The 18,543-nt window shown below is 36.8% G+C and overlaps 1 protein-coding gene across 3 annotated transcripts; it reads left to right on the top strand.

Moving 5' to 3' along the window:
* The first annotated feature begins 326 nt into the window (after window positions 1-326).
* On the top strand, window positions 327-16,844 carry LOC127844650 (regulation of nuclear pre-mRNA domain-containing protein 1B-like). Of its 3 annotated transcripts, XR_008032852.1 has the most exons (9): window positions 327-522; window positions 1,024-1,153; window positions 3,781-3,887; window positions 5,622-5,818; window positions 7,067-7,220; window positions 8,372-8,547; window positions 9,181-9,331; window positions 12,076-13,733; window positions 14,049-16,844. XR_008032852.1 is itself a non-coding variant. In XM_052375050.1 (8 exons), exons 1-7 carry the CDS (start codon window positions 372-374, stop codon window positions 9,322-9,324), a joined length of 1,032 nt encoding a protein of 343 aa, XP_052231010.1. In that variant the 5' UTR covers window positions 327-371; the 3' UTR covers window positions 9,325-9,331; window positions 12,076-16,844. The 3 variants fall into 3 exon arrangements, 2 of the variants coding, with proteins under 2 accessions (XP_052231010.1, XP_052231009.1); XM_052375050.1 differs by having other exon boundaries at window positions 7,094-7,220; window positions 12,076-16,844; XM_052375049.1 differs by having other exon boundaries at window positions 12,076-16,844.
* The last annotated feature ends 1,699 nt before the right edge of the window (window positions 16,845-18,543 follow it).

Below are 18,543 nucleotides of genomic sequence, written 5' to 3'. Positions count from 1 at the left end.
TTTAAAGACGCTTTCTTTAATAACATCAATACTGTTTTACTTTTAATTCTAACCTCCGTGTTCAAGTCGTAATTAATGATGTATACAAGCAACTGTCAATTCGAACACCGATCTATCAATAAACACATGCCCCTGGGCTACATCAAAAGAGCTCACAGAAGGCACGTGGTAATTTGATATACACATCTTGTACTGCAATTTACATTTGTTTTGTTTTTAACCGTGTCGCAAAAAAATGTGCATTGAAAATCAATTACGATACGAAATAGAAAGCTTTTTAGCGGATCATTCGGCTTGTTAGTGTGATCTAACCTCTCGAAAGAAAATCGTGGGAGAAGCTATTGAAAATTTTACAAAAAACGAAAATAAACATGTCATCCTTTTCGGAAAGCAATTTGGCGAAGAAATTAAACGAACTAAACGGGACGCAACAGAGTATTCAAACGCTTTCACTGTGGCTTATTCATCATAGAAAGCATTCCAAAACGATCGTACAAGTTTGGCTTCGGGAATTAAAAAAAGGTAAGTGAAAAACGCATGTAAACATGTGACCTACTTTTTGGGGTTTACCATATGGAGCATGCCACAGTGTTGGTTGGTCCGTTGTCTGGTGATAACTTTGTGGCATAATCCCTAAAGGGTCAGAGCTTTAAGGCCCCATAAAAACATTATTTTTGTTGGCTTGTACACAAATGCTTAATTGCTTTATTTTCCTGTTTTCTGTTTTATTCCCATATGTGGCTAAAGTTGAAAACAAAAAGTCCTTTTGTATATGAGTGTTGTTCTGGGAAAACAGGGCTTAATGCATGAGCTGAGCATGTCTGCACGGGCTTATGTTATAAGGGATGAGGAAATTTCGACTGAAATGGATTTTTATTTAGAAGGGACTTTATTTAAACGAAAAATTGTCATCCCTGATAAGCCTGTGTGTGGATTGCTCAGGCTAATGTTGGGCAACGCTTAACACACATTCATGAAACCCAGTGTTCCTAGAGCAAGGCTCTTATTGTGGTATATTTTCAGTGTCACCGCCTCGAAGACTGATTTATATCTACCTTGCCAACGATGTGATCCAGAACAGCAAGAAGAAGGGGCCAGAATTCACGAAGGATTTTGGGACAGTCCTTGGAGAGGCGTTTATCACAGGATACAAGTATGAGATGCTTCTTATCTGACCACATATTTTTTGGGAGGCCCTGAGACTGGGTCTGTTACCCATCTTATTGGAATCCGGGAAATGTCTCTTCATTAATTGAAATGTGGCCCCCTAACATTCATGTTAATCATCTTAATCGCGAATCAATTAATATTTAATAAATAGTGCTACAGACTTGATGTAAAATTAAAAAAATAATCGTTATGCCATATGATCAATAAATTTATAATAGCACAGCACTGAGCAGATTCCAATCTTGTTATGTTCTCAGGTAGTTATTCATGAACAGATCAGATCAATTTAAAGATTTTTGGAAATCCTACTCCATTCATTTATTGATATGATTAATTGATTTAAACTTTGGTTAAATTTTATCAGGGATTTACCAAGAGTAAAAAAGGGTGGGGGGATCTAAAAAGGGCATGGTGACCTGTTTTGTAAAAATTTGTCCAGTGTTTTTTTGCACCATTTTGGGAATGGGGCTGGGTCCCTTTTGATTGGGAAAAATTGTGGCATTTTTAAGAAAATAGGGAAATTAGTGTTGTTGTTGTTTTGATAACAAATGCTAAAAAAAAAGAGAATAAATGTGTGTTCAATATTAAATGTGCTAAGGTTAAATTTATAGAGCTGAGTGGAGGATGCCTGATGGACTGAATGATCTAAAAAAATATATTTTTTTTAGAAACCTTCAATTGGCAATTTTAAGGTCCCATTTGGGACCGTTTACCTGACCCAAACTTAAATGAAAAAACACACATGCTAAACACTCTATTGTCAGATGGTAAACTGCGGAATGTGTCTTACTATTTCTGTTTCCACTAAACTACTAATTCTGCAGGGCTTCCCCTGGATCAAACATTTCTTTAACCAAATTCGCCTTTCAAATTCTATGGCAATATTCCGCTACTTTGGCTATTTTTTGCTATTTTTAAGTTTTAATGAAGAAAAACTTTTAGCTAAATAGAATTTTCTTTAGCCAAATAGGTCAATTTATAGCCATTGGCTATTTTGGCGAATGGCAGAGTAAGCCTTGATTCCGCATATATCCAAATCTGTTTTTGTTTTTTTCATATAAATATTAATTTGATATGAATATCAAGTAATACTGTTTGTTACCCTATGACATTGTAATTAGCCAATAAAAACATATTATGTGTTTTTGTATTTACCAGAAGATTGAGGGATAAAACAGGGACAAAAATGATACACAGGCATATATTTTAAAAGGATGGGGCATAAAAATGCCCCCCCCCCCCCCCCCCACCCCCTGCTATTTTGCTTTCGCTAAACCCCTTATTTAAATGTTTGAACCAGAATGTTTAGGTGACTTTAAAAGGACCATTTTACAGATTTTGGCATGTATTGAAGTTTGTCATTAAATGCTTTTAATTTATAAATATAAACATCGGAGCTAAATAGCTCCATTAAAAAAAAAAACAAGAATAAAAAGGAAAATGAAAAAAAAGAAATCCTCAACTTGGCTTGAACCACTGACCCTTGGAGTAGAAGTCTATTACATAGACCACTTGACCATCCATGCTCATACAGATGGTAGTGTATTTTATACTGAATATAAGCAATCCTCGTAATGTCACAAAATGTAACGATTACAACAAAACTCTAAATTATTCTATCGTTTCCCGTTTGTAATGCTTTATAATTTTCAAGTTTTTAAATCGTCAAAGGATGCATATAATAGATATTTTAGAGCATGGTAAATGTTCAGTATTTCTGTTTCCTCGAAAATATTATAACAACAAGGAAAATTTGCAAGTCTGAAATAATTATTTCAATTTTGTCAATTTACTAAAACGTGAAAAGGTCCCTTTAAGCCTTGTTCTGTGGAAACTGGGCTTAATGCACTTGCATAAATGTGTTGTCCCAGTCTGCCCATCTCATCAGGGACGACCCTCTCAGCTTTTATGTATTTTCGTTTAAAGGAGGTCTCTTATTAATGAAAATCCAGTCGAGATGTAGACTGTTGTCCCAAATTAGCCTGTCTTGACTGCACAGGCTAAGCTGGAACATCACTTAACCCTTTCAGTGCGGGAACAGAATTTTGAAGGCCTGTGCAAACAGTTTGGATCCAGATGAGACGCCACAGAACGTGGCGTCTCATTTCTGTAGCGTCTCGTCTGGATCCAAACTGTTTGCTATTCTTTGAAAAAAATCAAAGAAAAAGCTAATTTTTGAAATTTAGCAGACAACATTTTAGCAGACGACAAATTTCCCAGCATGCAAAGGGTTAACACAATGAATGAAGCCTGCTTTTCCCAGAGTGAGGCTTAACTATTTGTTGCTCTATCAGGTCCCTGCTATATATGAGGAGTGCTCTGCGAAAAGGGGGTTTAATGCATGTACATTAAGTGCCGTCCCAGATTAGCCTGTGCAGTCCGCACATGCTAATCAGGGACGACACTTTCTGTTTTATGATATTTTTCCTTTCAAGAAAGTCCCTTCTTAGCAAAAATCTAGTTAAGACAGAAAGTGTCGTCCTTGATTAGCCTGTGTGGACTGCACAAACTTATCTGGGACGACACTTTACACACATGCACTAAGCCCTTTTTTCACAGAGCACGGTCTATTAATATTATTATTTAGCTGGTGATGTGTTTCTTCTACAGAGATGCTGGCGACAAGCAGAAACAGTCCCTGGATAGAATCCTCAACATTTGGGAAGAACGGGGCGTGTATACCAAGGACTTTATGAAGAATCTCAAAGACAATCTGGGTAACAAAATTGACGTAACATTTTGGCTTCCTTAACCTTTTCACCCTCAGATATGCTTTTTAACCAGGTTTTTAACCAGGTTTTCCGAAGGAAAAAACTGGTTATTAGATTGGCGAATGTGCGCGGGCTGGCGGGCTGGCAACCCTATGATACTGATCAGCAGCAAACAGCCTGATACTTGAACAGACTGCTGTTTTATCGCAGGCTGTCTTGGATTTATGCTGGTTGCAAGTAGCCATTTTCTCTTTGCTTCGGAGCAGGAAAGGGTTAATAACAAATTCTTGGTGTCATAAGATACTTTAGAGCCAATATTACTTAACCACGATATATTATATTTCAATAGACTATTGCTTACAAAGTATTAACTCTGATATTCTAAAAATCAAGCATTTCTGATTTCAAAAATCATTAAAAATATATATTTTTTGTAATGCCAACATATTTAAATAAGTCCAAAGCAGAATTGTATAGCGTATAAACTATTGCTTGTCTTTAAGCCAAATAATAGCACTCGTCTTGACTTATAATAAAACAAATTTTTAATATAATAAATTATGCTGAAATTTATTAAACGTAAGCAAATATTCAATGTCAATAAAGACCACTTTGTTTGTGAACCTTAGTTACAAGTACTTGACTTAGAAATTCCTTTGTTTTAGAAAATTATAAGAAAATGTCCATTCTCTGGTCTAGCTTGCCACCCTGCCAAAATTAAGCTCAATCCTATACCTTATGTAATCCTATATCTTCTAGTGTTCTGACATTTCAAGTCAGGGTTTAGGAATTAAATACCCATCTTTTATTTCCCACATTATTTGTTCATGAACACAACTTTTTGCTGTGTAAATTTAGTATTGTTGTAAGTGCTTTTAATGGCTTGATTTTCTCACAAAAAGTGTGCATTTTGAACTCGCCACAGAAGATGTGTAAAATTAGGGAAAAATCCTGAACCAATGTCTTACGTCAAAAAGTGTAAATTCATTTGCAAAAAACCCTGTCAAGAAAATGAAGTGAATAAGTTAGTCATATAGATTGTATGGTTGTTTTGAAATGCCATTATATGTGTCTCGCTCTGGGAAAGTATGGTTAACCCTTTGCATGCTGGGAAATTTGTCTTCTGCTAAAATGTAGTCTGCTGAATTTCTAAAATTAGCATTTTCTTCGATTGTTTTTCAAAGAATACTATCAGAATAGCAGTTTGGATCCAGATGAGACGCCACATTTTGTGGCGTCTCATCTGGATCCAAACTGTTTGCAAAGGCCTTCAAAATTCGGTCCCAGCACTCAAAGGGTTAAATACATGTGTGTAAAGTGGTGTCCCAGATGAGCCTGTGCAGGGACAAGACTTTCTACTTAGGCTAGATTTTTGTTTGGAATTGACTTCCTTGAAACAAAAAAATCCATAAAAGGGGAAATGTTGTCCCCTATTAGCCTATAAACTGCACAGTTGTTTTGAAATACCAGTATAAATCTGCAATTTGCTATAACAGCTAAAGATGGGACCACTGTTACATATGACGACGTCCTCACTCTGCATGTAGAACACACACACTTTTAATTTAGGATAAGGCATAAAATACCATGTCCTGCTGCCCCACATAAAGTTTTGCTGTGAAAAACAGATTTGTAATGAAGTAACTTCTTGCTATATAAATACATTTTTACTGCTTAAATCGCTTAGTTTTTTCAGAAAAAGGTTTGACTTGTTAACTGACCACCAATTTGCTATAACAGCTAAAGATGGCACCACCGTCTCAATTGAGGACGTCCTCGCTACAAAGGCTCCCATGAAGCCCACAAAGCGACCCTCACAGCCACTGCAGCCAGAACTGGTAACCAAGAAGCGAAGGTCGGCACGTGACGAGGCTGAACAAGTGTCACTGAAAGAGGAGATTGATGCCTTGAAGCCTGAAGACCTCGGACATTATGATGTAAGTAAAAGTTTGTATGGCTGACAATTGTTTGATTAAACAATTTGTTGTACCTGGGACATTATGATGAAGCTGTATGTTTAATTATCTGTCAAATGTTATCAGGTAAAAAAACTCCAGTCATTCACTCCTCCTGGACAAGCTGAATGTTCTGGCAGATTGTCCTATTGGATATAACATTTTTAAGTCAATTAACATTTCATGTGTAAATAAAGGTACGGCACCTTAAAATATCGTATTTATTTAACGTCAATTATATTCACAAAAGAAGATGCTGTTATGCTAAATCAAATTACACATGTTAATAAAAACAAATCATCCAACTTTATTGTTTGAGGGAAAGTAAAAATCACATTAAAAATTATGGACACTTGTCATGGAGATCAAGTGCCTTAAAATATCCTTTTTTGTGACGTTTGATTACCCCGCCTTAAAGACATACACACTCCGCAACAAAACGCAGGAATTACTATGAATCTCTGTTTTCATGTTGATGCAAAGTTATCCAACAAAGTTCTCCCACTATTTTAGGTTAAGTGCTGAGCATTTAAAGGAAATTACAAAAATAATATTGTTTAAGGTTATTTCTTTTTTGTAAGGTACATGTCAGTTTCTCCAATGATAAAGGTAAACATTGAGATTAAACATGTGTACATCCTATCCTATCCTATGATGAGTATCCTCTAAAATTTAAGTTGGTTACAAAAATTAAAAAACGGGGAGTGAACAGTTACATGAACATGGTAAAAGTCATGTCTGTCTTAATAAAAATGAGCGACATTGGGAAACTGGGGTTAATGCAAGTGCGTCCAAGATTAGCATGTGCAGTCAGCACAGGCTAATCTGAGACGACACTTCTGGCTTAGACTGGATTTTCTTTTAGAACAGACTTCCTTGAAATATGAAACATTTGATTTAAGCGAAATGTGCCATCCCTGATTTGTTTGTTTGGACTGCACATGCGTTAAGCCCCATTCTCCCAGATTGTTTTGACTGCACATGCGTTAAGCCCCATTTTCCCAGATTGTTTGGACTGCACATGCGTTTAGCCCCATTTTACCAGATTGTTTGGACTGCACATGCGTTAAGCCCCATTTTCCCAAATTGTTTGTACTGCAGATGCGTAAAGCCCCATTTTCCCAGATTGTTTGGACTGCACATGCGTAAAGCCACATTTTCCCAGAGGAAGGCTCAAATACTTCTCTACCAATCTCTCTTAACTACTTTTCTCTTGCTTGTGTTTGTTAGCCAGACAAACATGAACATTTCTTTCAGGCAGAGGCACTCATCAAGCGACTGACCGCCCTCGAAAGTTCAGCATCCTGCGACGCTGAAATACGGGAAAAGATCGCGAAGCTGCCACCTGAGGTGTCAGACATTTCACAGCTTGCAAAACTTCATGGTTAGTATTTGAAAAATAGCATTTTGGGAATGGGGCCGGGTCCCTTCTGATTGGTCAAGATCTTGTCATCTTCAAAGCCTTTTTGTGGAACCAAATTTTGAAAACCACGAAATTGAGAAAAATACAATTTAGAACTCTCAGACTGAAATAACTCTTTAAAGAAGCAAAAATTTCAATATTGGAATCGGAATGTGAACACCTTATTAACAAGTCATCCCACTTATTGCAACAGAGATATATTAGGACTGTTGTAATGCTTCCATGATGTCATTAAAAAAATAATGATGATTAATCCAACAGCCCCTGCCTATGAAATGTTGAAAGTTTCATAGCCCCATTGGCTATAAAGATGAATAAGTTAGATTAACAGGCTGTGGAATTACTTTCAAAACATTTGGCTCAACCCATGGTTTGCTGCACAATGACCTATACCGGAACTTATTTTCTTAGCTTGGCTGTTTTTCTGAGAAAACACGAGGTATTGTCATAGCCAGCTCGTTGTCCGGCGTCCACCGTCCATGTTACGCTAAAACCTTAACATTGGCTCTAAAATCAAAGTGCTTCCATCTGCAACTTTAAAACTTCATATCTAGCTGCACCTTGATGAGGTCCACACGCCACACCCATTTTTGGGTCGCTAGGTCACAGGTCACTGTGACCTCTAATATAAAGCTTTAACATAGGCATTAAAATCAAAGTGCTTCCACCTACAACTTTGAAACTTCATATGTAAATGCACCTTGATTAGTTCTACATGCCACACCCATTTTTGGGTCACTAGGTCAAAGGTCAAGGTCACTGTGACATCTAATATAAAACTGAAACATAGGCTCTAAAATCAAAGTGCTTCCACCTTCAACTTTGAAACTTCATATGTAGATGGTCAAAGGTCAAGGTCACTGTGACCTCTAATATGAAACTTTAACATAATAAAAAAAAATACAAGTAAAAATTAAACAAAATCTACAGATGCATAGTCTCTCAGATGAGTTCTTCTCGCCACTTACCTTTCTTCCTTTTCTTCTGACAAGCTTTCATTTATTCAAAACTGCACCCACAGCCGAGCGTTGGCACCCGCTATGCAGTGCTCTTGCTTCTTTTCCTATAAAAAAAAGTTACTTGTAGAATCCACAAAGCTCTATTCCTTTCAGATAAGGACTCTGCCCGCAAATTATCCAACACAGTGGACAGCGCCTGCTCGTTACTCACGGACTACAACAAACGCCTTCACAGTGAGATGGAGGAACGGAAGAACCTGGCCAAGATGCTGCGGGCCTTCATCATCTCACAGACCGAACAACTGAACCATGCAGAGAAGAGGCTCCAGGTATTGGGCAAATATGGCGATGTGATTGAGCTGCGTTCTGGGAAAACAGGGTTTAATGCATGCAGTAAATTGTATACTTTTTTTGTCCCCTACTGGTGAAACCGGAGGGGACTTATGGTTTGTGCTCTGTGTGTCTGTCAGTCTGACAGTCCGTCACACTTTTCTGGATCCTGCGATAAATTTAAAAGGTCTTCATATTTTTTCATTAAACTTGAAACGTGGATAGATGGCAATATGGAGAGTATGCACGTCATTTCATTTCGTTCCTACGTCGAGAATTCTGGTTGCTATGGCAACAACAAAAAATAAAATATTACTGACAATGGTGGAGTTTCACCGGTAGGGGACAATATTGCTAGCAATTTCTTGTTAATGTATAGAATTGTTTGTTTAAAGGAAGTCTCTTTTAAACTTAAATCCAAATCCAGTCTAGGCAGACTGTGTCTTTTCTGAAGGTAATCTGGGACAACTTTTTACACACATGCTTTCAGCCCAGTTTTCCCAGAAGTCCCATATTCAGAACTTCTCAAACAAACAAACAAACACACATTTAATTATTATTTAGCTATCTGTAACCACATTAAGCATTTAATATACCTAGTTGTAACCTCATTTAATCTGTTGGATTCTCAGGAGTACAAAAACAAGCTGGCCAAGGTGAACATAGTCCGTCATGAGCTCAAGTCTCATATACAGAACCTGCCGGACATCGGTCGCCTGCCAGACATCTCTGGTGGTCTCGCCCCTCTACCCAAGGTGAACGATCTCTTCAAGTGAGGCCAAGGTAAAAATATGTTACGTTTTTCACGTTTTCAAATGATAATACAACTTTAAGTGACAGTGGTTTTTTTTCGTTCCAAATCGGGGCTGGTATCCGCCTTCATTCTCAACACTTTTATTCTATTTCGTAGCTCACCTGAGCACAACGTGCTCATTGTGAGCTTTTGTGATCGCCTTTTGTCCGTCATGCGTTGTGCCTTGTCAACATTTGCCTTGTTAACTCTCTAGAGGCCACATTAATTGTCCAATGAAATTTGGTCTCAATGATATCTTGAATGAGTTCCAAAATGGTTACGTTTGCTTGAAAAACATGGCTGCCAAGGGGTGGGGCATTTTTCCTTATATGGCTGTATATGGCTATAGCAAAATCTTGTTAACACTCTAGAGGCCACCTTTATAGTCTGATCTTCATGAAACTTGGTCAGAAGATTCATCCCAATAATATCTTGGAAGAGTTCAAAAATGATGCTGGTTGGTTGAAAAACATGGCCACCACGGGGGTGGGGCATTTTTCCTTATATATGGCTATAGTAAAACCTTGTTTACACTCTAGAGGTCACATTTATTTTCCGCTCATCATGAAACTTGGTCAGAAGATTTGTCCCAATGATATCTTGGATGAGTTCGAAAATGGTTTTGGTTTCTTTAAAAACATGGCCACAAGGGGCGGGGCATTTTTCCTTATATGGCTATATATGGCTTTAGTAAAACCTTGTTAACACTGTAGAGGCCACATTTATTGTCCAATCTTCATGAAGTTTAGTCAGAAGATTGGTCTCAATTATATTTAGGATGAGTTCGAAAAAAGTTATGTTTGCTTGAAAAACATGGCTTCCAAGAGGCGGGGCATTTTTCCTTATATGGCTATAGTAAAATCTTGTTAACACTCTAGAGGCCACATTTACTGTCCAATCTTCATGAAACTTGGCCAAAAGATTCATCCCGATAATATCTTGGAAGAGTTAAAAAATGATGCCGGTTGGTTGAAAAACATGGCTGCCAGGGGGCGGGGCATTTTTCCTTATATGGCTATAGTAAAACCTTGTTAACACTCTAGAGGCCACATTTATTTTCTGATCTTCATGAAACTTGGTCAGAAGATTTGTCCCAATAATATATTGTTATCTCAGGTGAGTGACTTTGGCCCTTTCAGGCCCTCTTGTTTAAGCATTTGTTAGCAAAAAAGAACAGCATTAATTTCCCAATTTTGGTCAAAACGCCATGATTTTTCCCTATCCAAATTGGCCTGGTTCCATTCCTAAAGTGGTGCAAAAACCACTGAGTGAGCCCAAGGAACAATGTCTTGGTTTGCACAGTTTTCAGATGATATTAAAACTTCAAGTGAGGCCAAGCTAAACATGGTTTGGTTTCTGACAGATATAAATTGATATTAAAACTTTAAGTTTCTATACCAATAAACAATCTATAATTAAGTGAGGCCAAGCTAAACATAGTTTGGTTTCCGACAGATATGAATTGATATTAAAACTTCCAACTTTAAGTTTCTATACCAATAAACAATCTATAATTAAGTGAGGCCAAGCCAAACATAGTTTGGTTTCCGACAGATATGAATTGATATTAAAACTTTAAGTTTCTATACCAATAAACAATCTATAATTAAGTGAGGCCAAGGAATAAAAGTATTTGATTTTCACCAGTTTTAAAAATGATTATTGAATTGTGCTCTAGTAAGAGAGGGTTTAATGCTTGAGAACAACATGTTGTCCTAGTTTAGCCTGGGCAGGTACAACATTTTCCGCTTTTATTGCATTGTTAGCTTGAAGAAAGTTTTTTCATAGTAAAAATCAAGAGTAGGCGGAACTTGTTGTCCCTGATTAGCCTGTGCACACATCCACTAAACACAAAGGAAGTTTTTTCATAGTAAAAATCAAGAGTAGGCGGAACTTGTTGTCCCTGATTAGCCTGTGCACACATCCACTAAACACAAAGGAAGTTTTTTCATAGTAAAAATCAAGAGTAGGCGGAACTTGTTGTCCCTGATTAGCCTGTGCACACATTCACTAAACACATTTTACATAGAAACCAATTTACTTTGGGCTATTTTATATGTTGACGTGATAATTATATTCTTTAGCATCCGTGTTACACTGTACTAACTAGACATATGAGGTTTGAAATATTGCACACATTCTTAAGAATGATGCTTCTTTATGTGCTGTTATTTTTATACTTGCATATCATAGATTTTATTGGTGTTGCTACTTTAGCAAACGGTTACATTTTACTTCAGGATAGGTGAAAAAAACAGTTTTGACAATTTGACAAGTACCGGTAGTAACTACATGTAACACTTGTACATTGTTACAGCTTTAATTTAGTTTATATACATTTGGAAAGACACAACACTTAACTATTAGAATAGCCAATGTCCATTATCACTGAAAGTAATGCCAAGAAAAAAACAACACTTTTTTTTCAGTTTTTAAATTTTAATCAGAACACTACCAAAATTCAATAATACCTTCAACTGAGGTAAAGTTGAATAACATGTTGATTTCGGTATCTTTGCAAAACGAAAAATGCTTGGATTTTATATGCTGACAGTTTTAATTTATTATATTTAGTATTACATATATAGACAGAAAAATACACAGGATGTTGTCCTTAACTGCCTAATATATCCGTGGAATTCCCAATTCAAGACAAAGTCATCATTATATGTTTAAATATGTGTATTTAATTCATGTTTTATTATATAATCTATAGAACAATATACAATTTCAGGTTTTTATCATTCTTGGCCGGACAGGACGCATTCCAAGGCATGGGACCCTGTACAAAACACCAAAGACACTGAATAAATGAGCCATGCTCTGCGAAAATGGGTCTTAATGCATGTGCATAAAGTGTCTCCCAAGGTTTGCTTTTGCAGTTTGCACAGGTTTATCCGGTACAACATTTTCGGCTTATATGGAATTTTTCTTATTAAAAGAACTATCTGGACAGGCTCAGCTTGGATCACCCTTTATGTACGTGCATTAAGACCCATTTTCGCAGAGTGAGGTTCAAATGGACAAAGCTAGTCACGGCTTCACCTGAACCATACGTGGAGTTACTTTCTGTTTATCAACTATGCAAGCGTGCTTTGCAGATACAATTACATGTCTTTTAGGATCTACTTTAATTTGTTTTTATACTTTATGTTATTTGCCTTTTTTTATTTATTTTCTTTTTGTTCATTCTTTGGTTTTTGTTCATTTACAAAGTTCAAATTGAATTTAATTGAAATACAATGCTATTATGAATCCAGCACCCTTTAGCAAGTCTGAGATCATTTAATTACTATAACTATTTTGAAAAAGGCATTAACATGTTGGTTATTAAATGAGGTTTGTTTGCATCAGTAAACTAAAAGTGTGCACTCTTTAACCCTTTACCACTTAGATTTGTATTTGGACGCATTTGTAGTCACTTAGAAAGTGGAATTCAATTGAAGACCTTTCTTGCTATATTCAAGTGTTTAAGGCTTCATTTTCAACCCTTAGCTACTGATGAGCAGCAAACAGCATAAAACCTGAATAGACTGCAAGTTACTCGCAGGCTGTTCTGGTTTTATGCTTTTTGCACATAGCCATTCTCACTTTGCTTCTGAGTTGGAAAGGGTTAAATCCATTTTCTGGTCATTAAAATAAGCCTGAATGACAGCTAGCATTATGTACAAAAAGGCATTGACTTGTTTATTATTTTATGTTGTTAATTAAATCACAGATATTTATTTTTCCCTGAGATTGTGCTAAGTGCAGTTCATTTGCATGGATTGGACAAACAAGTTAAATACACATATGAATGAGTTCATTAAATAAGGGCCTTATGTATGGTGTATGTATACATATTTAGTTAAATTGAGTGAAATGTGTATTTTAATTGTAATCATATCATTGTGGCAATATTTTGAGTTATAGTAACATAAGTTTTTTTAAATTTTAAAGACGGACTTTGAACATTGTCATTAAATAATTAACATTTAAAAAAACAAATGCTTGGTTCACTTCCTTATTGATGTTGTATTCTAGATGCATCTTATGTGATATCTTGTCATTAAAATCATCTTTGTCGGAGATTTCGCAAGATTTGTTGGTGGGGCCTCTTCCATTATTTTGCCCACACTTGTAAAATATATCGCACCTGTTTTGTTCTTTTTTAATTTGTCAATTTTCTTGTTAATACGTAGACAACTACCGGTAACATGATTATACCCCCACAAACGAAGTTTAGGGGGGTATATAGGAGTGAGCTTGTCTGTCTGTCGGTCGGTCCCTATTAAGTGTCTGCTCTCTATTTCAAGTAGTTTTCATCCGATCTTCACCAAACTTGTTCAGAAGTTGTATCTAGATGATGTCTAGGCCAAGTTCGAACATGGGCCTTGCCGGGTCAAAAACTAGGTCACGGGGTCGCTTAGTGCGTTTTAAACATTTAGCATGTTGTCCGCTCTCTAATTCAAGTAGTTTGTTATCAGATCTTCACCAAACTTAGTCAGAAGTTGTATCTACATGATGTCTAGGCCAAGTTCGAACATGGGCCTTGCGGGGTCAAAAACTAGGTCACTGGGTCACTTGGTGCGTTTTAAACATTCAGCATGTTGTCCGCTCTCTAATTCAAGTAGTTTTCATCCGATCTTTACCAAACTTGGTCAGAAGTTGTATCTAGATGCTCTTAAGGCCATGTTCAAACATGGGCCTTGCCGGGTCGAAAACTAGGTCACGGGGTCACTTAGTGCGTTTTTTAACATTCAGCATGGTGTCCTCTCTCTTATTCAAGTAGTTTTCATCCGATCTTCACCAAACTTGGTCAGAAGTTTTATCTAGATGATCTGAAGGCCAAGTTCGAACATGGGCCATGCCAGATCAAAAACTAGGTCACAGGGTCACTTAGTACGTTTAACACATTGAGCATGGTGTCCGCTCTCTATTTCAAGTAGTTTAAATCCGATCTTCACCACACTTGGTCAGAAGTTGTAACTAGATGATGTGTAAGTCAAGTTTGAACATGGGCCATGCGGGGTCAAAAACTAGGTCACGGGGTCACTTAGTTTGTTTTAAACCTCACCGTGTTGTCCGCTCTCTAATTCAAGTAGTTTTTATCCAATCTTCACCAAAATTGGTCAGAAGTTGTATCTTGATAATGTCTAGGGCAAGTTTGAATAAGGGTTATGCCGGGTCAAAACAAGGTCACGGGGTCACTTAGTGCGTTTTAAACATCACAATGTTCACCGCTCTCGAATTCAAGTAGTTTTCATCCAATCTTCACCAAACTTGGTCAGAAGTTGTATCTAGATGATTTCTAGGTCAAGTTTGAATATGGGTCATGCCAGGTCAAAAACTAGGTCACAAGGTATCTTAGTGCGTTTTAGACCTCACCATGTTGTCTGCTCTCTAATTCAATTAGTTTTCATCCAGTCCTCACCAAACTTGGTCACAAATTTTATCTAAATGATCTCAAGGACAAGTTTGAACATGGGCCATGCCGGGCCTAAAACTAGGTCAAGGGGTCACTTAGTGCGTTTTTTAACATTCAGCATAGTGTCCGCTCTCTAATTCAAGTAGTTTACATCCGATCTTCTCCAAACTTGGTCAGAAGTTTTATGGAGATGATCTAAATGCCAAGTTAGAACATGGGCCTTTGTGGGTCAAAAACTAGGTCAAGGGGTCACTAAGTGCGTTTTAAAAATTGAGCATGGTGTCCGCTGTTTTTTGTGAAGACGACATGCAAAATATTATGTGTAAATGCGGCATTTGGGGGTATTCATCACGTCTGTGACAAAGCTCTAGTTTTATTAGTTATTTACCATTTTGTTGAGTAACATACAGTTTTTTTATTCTTATCGGTTATCTGAACTCAAATCAATTTATTTGTAATAAGGAACATTTTTAATTTATTTGCTGAATGGATTATGGAATAAAAGTACTTGAGTGGAGACAGCACAATTGCATCACTAAAATTATGTGTAGAATAATTATTAAGACATTATTTCTAAATGACATCTTGCTGATAAAAATGCAAATAATTCCTTTAAATCTAACAATCTGGTGATTATTAATGGAAGCGTTTCCTTATATGTTAACGTGTGTATTGGCTCTTCACTGAATCTATTAAGTACACTGTTTTTTTTTAACCAAAGGTATGGTAAAATATACACTATAACCACCGAGAACTGTTAAAAAATATACATTTTTAATATATTTTTCTTTCAAACGGAATATTTTTAATTGAAATAACCCTGATTTTCCTCATGCCATTCCAGCAGGAGTAGAAGTATTTTCGTTGTACAGGGGCCGTTAAATTTCTTATATATAATAACCATTAGACTCAATAGTTTTTGCTGTGGGCATTGTTCGATGGTTTTTATTCACACACGATTGTTTTAACGTTTTGTGTTGTATTCATTATTGCAAGAGATGTGCACTCAACAATTATGTCTCATTAAATGGTGTATTGAAATCCTTGCAATATTTAGTATAATATTCTTATCAATATGCTGTGTTAAAGTAACATTATTATACTTAAATATTATCAAATAAGAAACATAAGTTGTACATTCAATGATTGTGAATTTGCAAGAGTACCCGTTGCTCAGTGCATATATTATACTCCCTGTTGTTAAAGCAGCGTGGTCTGGAGAGGCATTCAATACTTCATATATCTCATGTTCATCATTTTCTTTTAAGACATTCCAAGGTTTCATTATTCTTTTGTCTTTGACATATTAATAATATTTTATGAGTGCTTTAGTACACAGTGTGTTTTTCTAACTGGTGCATGGTTTTTTTGTTTTAATGGAATCTTTCTTTTCCTTTATAGCATGAAACATTGTATGGTGGTATTACATCCTTCTGAAATAGATGTTTTTCGTTTAATAGAGCATTATTTTAAGTGTAACAGCTAATTTAATGCTTTCTTGATTTAGTATAAATTATTAAATTTTAGAAGACATAAAATGTATAACTTGTGTTATGTATTTAAGAAAATGGCTTTCAGTGGATCTAAAATACTGTAAAATCACTTATTCGTTGGCACGAAATTCTGTGTTTTTTCAGAAATGACCTTTTCGTGGACACGTCAATGGATTTTTGGTGAAAAAATGATTTTGGTTTAGGTCCAAGTCCAATGTGTTTGTGTAAAATTCATGTATAGGTTACTGTACACCAAGAAATGAACGAAAATTCATGTCAAAGGAATGATATTGATTCTACAGTATGTGAAGGCTGTTGATAGAGAAATATCATGACCATACATGTTATATACCAACTTGACTCGTAGGTGAGGTGGATGGCATTAGTTCTTTTTTAAATTGAACAGAATCCGCGTACCAAGATTGCATCTTTTTTATTTCTTAGATTTTGCTAAGGCCCTTGTGTTTTCTTCAGTTCTTATCTGCAGTTGTGAGTTTGGAATAATGTTGTTCACATAAACTGTACATAAAGTAATCATTCAGTTTGATTGTTGATTCTGCTGTTATTGAGATTGCAAATGCAAATATATAAAATGGCACCGTTTTGTGGCTTTTTATTAATCAACAGTGTTACCTCCTTACCATTTGATTTGAACCTTGCTTTGTGAAAAGGGGGTTTAATGCATGTGTGTTAAGTGTTGTCCCAGATTAGCCTGTGCAGACACTTTCCGCTTTTATTATATTTTTCGCTTTAAAAAATTCTCTTGGATGAAATTCAGTTGAGGCGGAAAGTGTTGTCCCTTACTAGCCTATGCGGACTGCACAAGCTAATCTGGGACGACACTTTACGCACTGCATTTAACAGAGCACGGCTCATTTGTATTTTTTAAATGTTGCAATCCCAAACATAAATGATGTCTTCAATCGTATATCATCTGATATCGGTGTCAGATTACACGTCATTGATCTAGTGACGTCATTGATCTAGTTAAGCGTTGCTGAAAAATTTTCTGGGAAAACTAACCTTAATGCATGTCCGTAAAGTGTCGTACCATATTAGCCTGTGAAGTTGGCAGAGGCTAATCAGGGACGACCCTTGGCTAGATTGAACTTTACCGGTACGCAGTTGTTTACCACCATCGACAAAGCGGGGATTTTGGGTCGGTAGCCCCCGATACTAAAGAAATATATAGGATAAAAGGATTATAATGTGTTGCGTTAATTGTTATGTGTTAAGGGTAAGGGTTAGGGTACGCTGTTTGATGTGAAGTGTTGCGTACCGGTAAAGTTCAATCGTCCCCGACACTTTCCGCCTAGAATGGATTTTATTACATAATAGCGTCCTTTCAAAGAAAAATGCCATAAAAGCGAAGTGTCCCAGACAAGCCTTTGCGGACTGCACACGCTAATCAGTGACGACACTTTACATGCATGCATTGAGCTCAGTGTTTATAGAATGCGGCTTTATGCTGCTAAGTTTTTAGGGATGTATGAACAGATCCATGTTGAGATCAGAGGTCAAGGTCTCAGTCGCTTTCGATATGTAAAAAGCACTGTCGAGATCGCATATTGGGCAGTAAATCGGGGTAACTCTGTCCGCTAAGACCAGGAGACCTTGCGATACTTTATAGCGGACATGATAGCCCCTGACAAGACTGCGCGAATGTGCAGGCTGATCTGGAGCTGCGCTGTCCGTCTATCGCATGCGACACCTTTTCGCGCGACTCGGATCATATTCAATATTTAGTATTGGTAACTAAAGAACGGTTAAAAGTGAATCTCGAACAAAGCACACACATCATTCATTAACCTACGTCCCAAATTGGTCTGTAGACTTGAATGCGGGTAATTTTCTGACACGAGTTTCTGGCAATCCATGCAGTAGATCACTGGTGTGAGACTTAAAACATATTGACAGGTAATTTCCCGGAAGTAATTCAGTATGGAAAAAACGCTTTGGGGAAAAAACACAAATATAGAAAACTTTCAATTGAATCTTTAGGAAAGGGTACCATTTCTTTGTACCATAGAGGCATAATAAACTCCAGAATAATGAGCATCGTTGTGGGAAAACAGGGCACAATGCATGAGTGTAAAGAGACATCATTTAACGAAAACTACCATTAAAGCGGAAAGTTTTTTTTCTAATTAGCCAGTGCGGGCTGAACAGACTAACATAGGACGCCACTGTACACACATGCATTAACAGGCTGACATAGGACGCCACTGTACACACAGGCTAACATAGGACGCCACTGTACACACATGCATTAACAGGCTAACATAGGACGCCACTGTACACA

The sequence above is a fragment of the Dreissena polymorpha genome, chromosome 9 (assembly GCF_020536995.1).
Source record: "Dreissena polymorpha isolate Duluth1 chromosome 9, UMN_Dpol_1.0, whole genome shotgun sequence".
Classification (NCBI taxonomy): domain Eukaryota; kingdom Metazoa; phylum Mollusca; class Bivalvia; order Myida; family Dreissenidae; genus Dreissena; species Dreissena polymorpha.
Note: the sequence above shows the minus strand (reverse complement) of the source record. Positions and strands in the feature narration are given on the sequence as shown.